General features: G+C 69.5%; 1 protein-coding gene across 1 annotated transcript; it reads left to right on the top strand.

Moving 5' to 3' along the window:
* Positions 1 to 201: 201 nt before the first annotated feature.
* Positions 202 to 3554, top strand: ARC (activity regulated cytoskeleton associated protein). The gene is made up of 2 exons (XM_007119131.4): positions 202 to 2152; positions 2423 to 3554. The coding sequence occupies exon 1, from the start codon at positions 347 to 349 to the stop codon at positions 1535 to 1537; it is 1191 nt and encodes a 396-aa protein (XP_007119193.2). The 5' UTR covers positions 202 to 346; the 3' UTR covers positions 1538 to 2152; positions 2423 to 3554.
* The last annotated feature ends 555 nt before the right edge of the window (positions 3555 to 4109 follow it).

Genomic DNA, 4109 nt, shown 5'->3' with positions numbered 1-4109 from the left:
GTGTGCAGGGGGTGGGTCCTCCCTCCGCCGGGAGCGCGGGCCGTGGGCGCGGGGAGGCGGGCCGGCAGGCTGGGGGCGCGGGCGGGGAGCCTGCGCCCGGGCCAATGGGAGCCGAGGCTCGGCGACGGCGCCGCCCACGGCCCGCGCTGGCGGCATAAAGAGCCGGCGGCCGAGGCTGAGCGCAGAGCTCGGGTGCCGGGTCCTCCGGTTCGCGGACGCCGAGACCAGCCGCTGCTCCGCGGGACCCTCCGCCACGCGCAGCTTCCCGTAGCCGGCGCCCGGCAGCTCCTCGTCGGCCCGCCTCTGCCGCCCCGCCTGTCGGAGCGCCGCCGCCACCTGCGAGCGGATGGAGCTGGACCAGAGGGCGGCCGGCGGCCTCCGCGCCTACCCCGCGCCCCGCGGCGGGCCGGTGGCCAAGCCCAGCGTGATCCTGCAGATCGGTAAGTGCCGGGCGGAGATGCTGGAGCACGTGCGGAGGACCCACCGGCACCTGCTGACCGAGGTGTCCAAGCAGGTGGAGCGGGAGCTGAAGGGACTGCACCGCTCGGTGGGCAAGCTGGAGGGCAACCTGGATGGGTACGTGCCCACGGGCGACTCGCAGCGCTGGAAGAAGTCCATCAAGGCCTGCCTGTGCCGCTGCCAGGAGACCATCGCCAACCTGGAGCGCTGGGTCAAGCGGGAGATGCACGTGTGGCGGGAGGTCTTCTACCGGCTGGAGAGGTGGGCCGACCGCCTGGAGTCCATGGGCGGCAAGTACCCGGTTGGCACCAACCCCTCCCGCCACACCGTCTCCGTAGGTGTCGGGGGTCCCGAGGGCTACAGCCACGAGGCCGACACCTACGACTACACGGTCAGCCCCTATGCCATCACCCCCCCGCCGGCCGCAGGCGAGCTGCCCGGACAGGAGGCGGTGGAGGCCCAGCAGTACCCACCCTGGGGGCTGGGAGAGGACGGGCAGCCAGGCCCCGGCGTGGACACGCAGATCTTCGAGGACCCGCGGGAGTTCCTCAGCCACCTGGAGGAGTACCTGCGCCAGGTGGGCGGCTCCGAGGAGTACTGGCTGTCACAGATCCAGAACCACATGAATGGGCCGGCCAAGAAGTGGTGGGAGTTCAAGCAGGGCTCCGTGAAGAACTGGGTGGAGTTCAAGAAGGAATTCCTGCAGTACAGCGAGGGCACGCTGTCACGAGAGGCCATCCAGCGTGAGCTGGACCTGCCGCAGAAGCAGGGAGAGCCACTGGACCAGTTCCTGTGGCGCAAGCGGGACCTGTACCAGACGCTGTACGTGGATGCCGAGGAAGAGGAGATCATCCAGTACGTGGTGGGCACCCTGCAGCCCAAGCTCAAGCGCTTCCTGCGGCCCCCGCTGCCCAAGACCCTCGAGCAGCTCATCCAGAAGGGCATGGAGGTGCAGGACGGCCTGGAGCAGGCGGCCGAGCCCGCCAGCCCCCGCCTGCCCCCCGAGGAGGAGAGCGAGGCCCTCACGCCAGCGCTCACCAGCGAGTCTGTAGCCAGTGACCGGACCCAGCCCGAATAGAGGGCGCCGGCCCCCCGCCTGCCCGCCGTGGCCTCTGCCCACCGGGACTTTTGAGCGGGCCGACCCCCGCAGGGGGAGCCCTCGTCCTCATGCAGCTGGACACCCACCTCGGCCTCCTAGCCTGACTCTAACCGACACGTGTGACTCAGATGTGGGCAGCGCCCCCCAGACGGCCAAGGGGCTCCCCGTCCCTGCAGGGCCCTGCCCCTCGCCCTCCCTCGGTCTGTCTTCCCCAGCACGGGCCGGCCTGGGCCAGCGACCCCGCCCTCCACACTCTCAGGCCATGACAGCTTCCCCGTCCTGCTTGATGTCCCGGCCCTCTGGGCACTCAGAAACCCAGTGTGCACATGGCACGGGCCAGCAGGCACCAAGCTCAAGGGGCACCCCAGAGCGGAAGCTCTGGCGGAACCGGGGCCCCGGGAGCCTGGGCTTCTGGGGAGCCACCTCTCCTGGCAGTCGCCTCGTAGCCGACTGGCACCCCTGCCGCGGCCCAGGGCAGCTGGCCAGCCTCGGGCAGTGTGGCTCCCTCCCCCTGGAAGAGAGCCGAAGCCAATAACGGCGGCGGCGGCAGTGGCAGCAACAGACCTGGCGCCCCTGTGCCTCCTGGCCCCTCAGGTGAGCCCCTGCCCCAAGGCACCGCCGCCAGGGGCGCCCTAGAGCCGGGAGGGCCCGGGCCCAGCCCACTTTCCAGGCGAGCCCGCGAGGCTCAGGGCCATCCAGCATCCCCAGCAAGTTAGCCGCCCGGATGGGGCGGGGGTGACAGGGTGGGGAGGCGGGGAAGGAGCAGAGACCCCGGGGACCGGGGAGAGGGAGCTGGGGCGGGAGCAGGGCTGGGGGAGTTTGCTGAGCCAGCTCTCACACCGACCGTGTTTTCTCTCACCTCAGCGCCACTGATCATGCCAGCCTGGGGAGGCACCGAGCCCCGCTCGCTCGATGACTCACCCGTGGCAGGCGGAAGGTCCCACAGGGCCTGAGTCCTCAAACCCGGCTGAGGCAGCAGCCGGCCCTCGGAGCCAGGAGAGTGACAACAGGTAACGCAGGAGACCCCGTCCCTCGGCTGTCCGCACACGGGGCCCTCAAGCTCCTCCCCAGGTCCCAGGCCCCCCCTCCAGTCCTCTGGGTGAGCTGAGAAGCAGCCCTGGGAGAGCAGCCCCGTGACGTCCACCGCACGCCCTTCCTGTGCAGCCCCTCCCGGCCCTGGCCTGTTCCTGAGTCCCTGACCACCCGCTCTTCCTTCCTTTCAGGTCTCAAGGCTCCTGGGGAGCCTTTGCCGCTGTGCCTGGCAATGCCTCCTCTCCTCTCCCCCTGCAAGCTGCCTGCATGAGAGGAGAAGTCTGAGGCCGGCGAGAGGCTGGTGGTGAAGACGGGCCAGCGTGAGGGCCGGGGCCTGCTGCTATGCCCGCCCCGCTGGCCATCCACCCGCCCGCCCGCCCCCAGGGCCGCCGCCCCGGGCCTGCCCTCGTTCCAGCCCAGGCACCGCCGCCCACTGCGCGGCCATCCCCTCCTGCCAGAGCTTTGCCACGAGGCCCGGGGCTGGGGCAAGAGCCGCTGCCCCTGCCTGGCGGCCCCAGGCCCAGCCCCGGGAGACCCGGCAGCCTTTGCTCCTGGGGCTCATGTGGGCCCTCGACCAGGCCCTGCCGTTGCCCAGGCCTGGACCCCCGCCTCCCCCCGGGCACCGACACCCTGGTGCTGGCCGGCCCCTCGTGTCTGCAGCCCGAGTGGGCCTGGTTGGGGGGTCCCCTTTCTGCCTGTCCACTGGGGAGTCCCAGCTCCGGGGGAATGACACTTACAGGTAACTCTGCCAGCTCCACCAGATTTTATTTTTGCACATAAGCCATAACCCATACTCCCAGGCTGGCGCAGGCAGCAGGGAGGCCCCAGGGTCCTCGAGAGGGTGTGGCCAACTCCCCGTCCCCCCAACGGATCAAGCCCTGAATGTCAGGCCAGGCTGTGTGTACCCTTGCCACCTTACCTGAAGACAGACTCTTTTTGTAAGATTTTGTTAATAAAACACTGAAACTTCTTGGTGTGTGTGTGCTGCTGTTTCTCTGCCGGCTGGGGCTGGCTGGACGGGGGCTGCAGAGGGTAGCAGCTCAGGGTGGCCAGCTCCTAGAACCCAGTGGGGTCGGGGGCCAGACCCCCAGCAGACATCATGAAGCTGCAGAGGGAAGCAGCTCAGGGTGGCCAGCTCCTAGAACCCAGTGAGTACAGACTGAAGGGTCTCCGGGGACCTGAGACAGCCAGCGGTGGGAGTGACTGGGAAGGACTGCTGTTCATGCTGAGCTGAGGACAGGCCCCCCGAACCCCCTGTACACTCTCCCAGCCACTGCCTGCCGGGGTGGGCGTGGCGGGGGTGCTGGGCACTCGTCTGCTGCCAGGACTCAGCCCGCACAGAGGCCTGTGGGCCCGGGGGGGCCTCTCAGGCCCCGGATCCCTGGAGGGTGGGGAAAGATCCCTGCTGGGAGGGGGCCCTGGCAAGCCCCGGCTGCAGGGTCCTAAGCTTGGTCTCTCTGAGCCTCACGTTCCCCGTCTGCAAAACGGGCGAGCCATCAGTAATATAATCCATGCTGGG

This window comes from Physeter macrocephalus, chromosome 15 (genome assembly GCF_002837175.3).
Source record: "Physeter macrocephalus isolate SW-GA chromosome 15, ASM283717v5, whole genome shotgun sequence".
Classification (NCBI taxonomy): Eukaryota; Metazoa; Chordata; class Mammalia; order Artiodactyla; family Physeteridae; genus Physeter; species Physeter macrocephalus.
The sequence above is the reverse complement of the archived record's forward strand: the minus strand, read 5'-3'. Positions and strand labels throughout refer to the sequence as shown.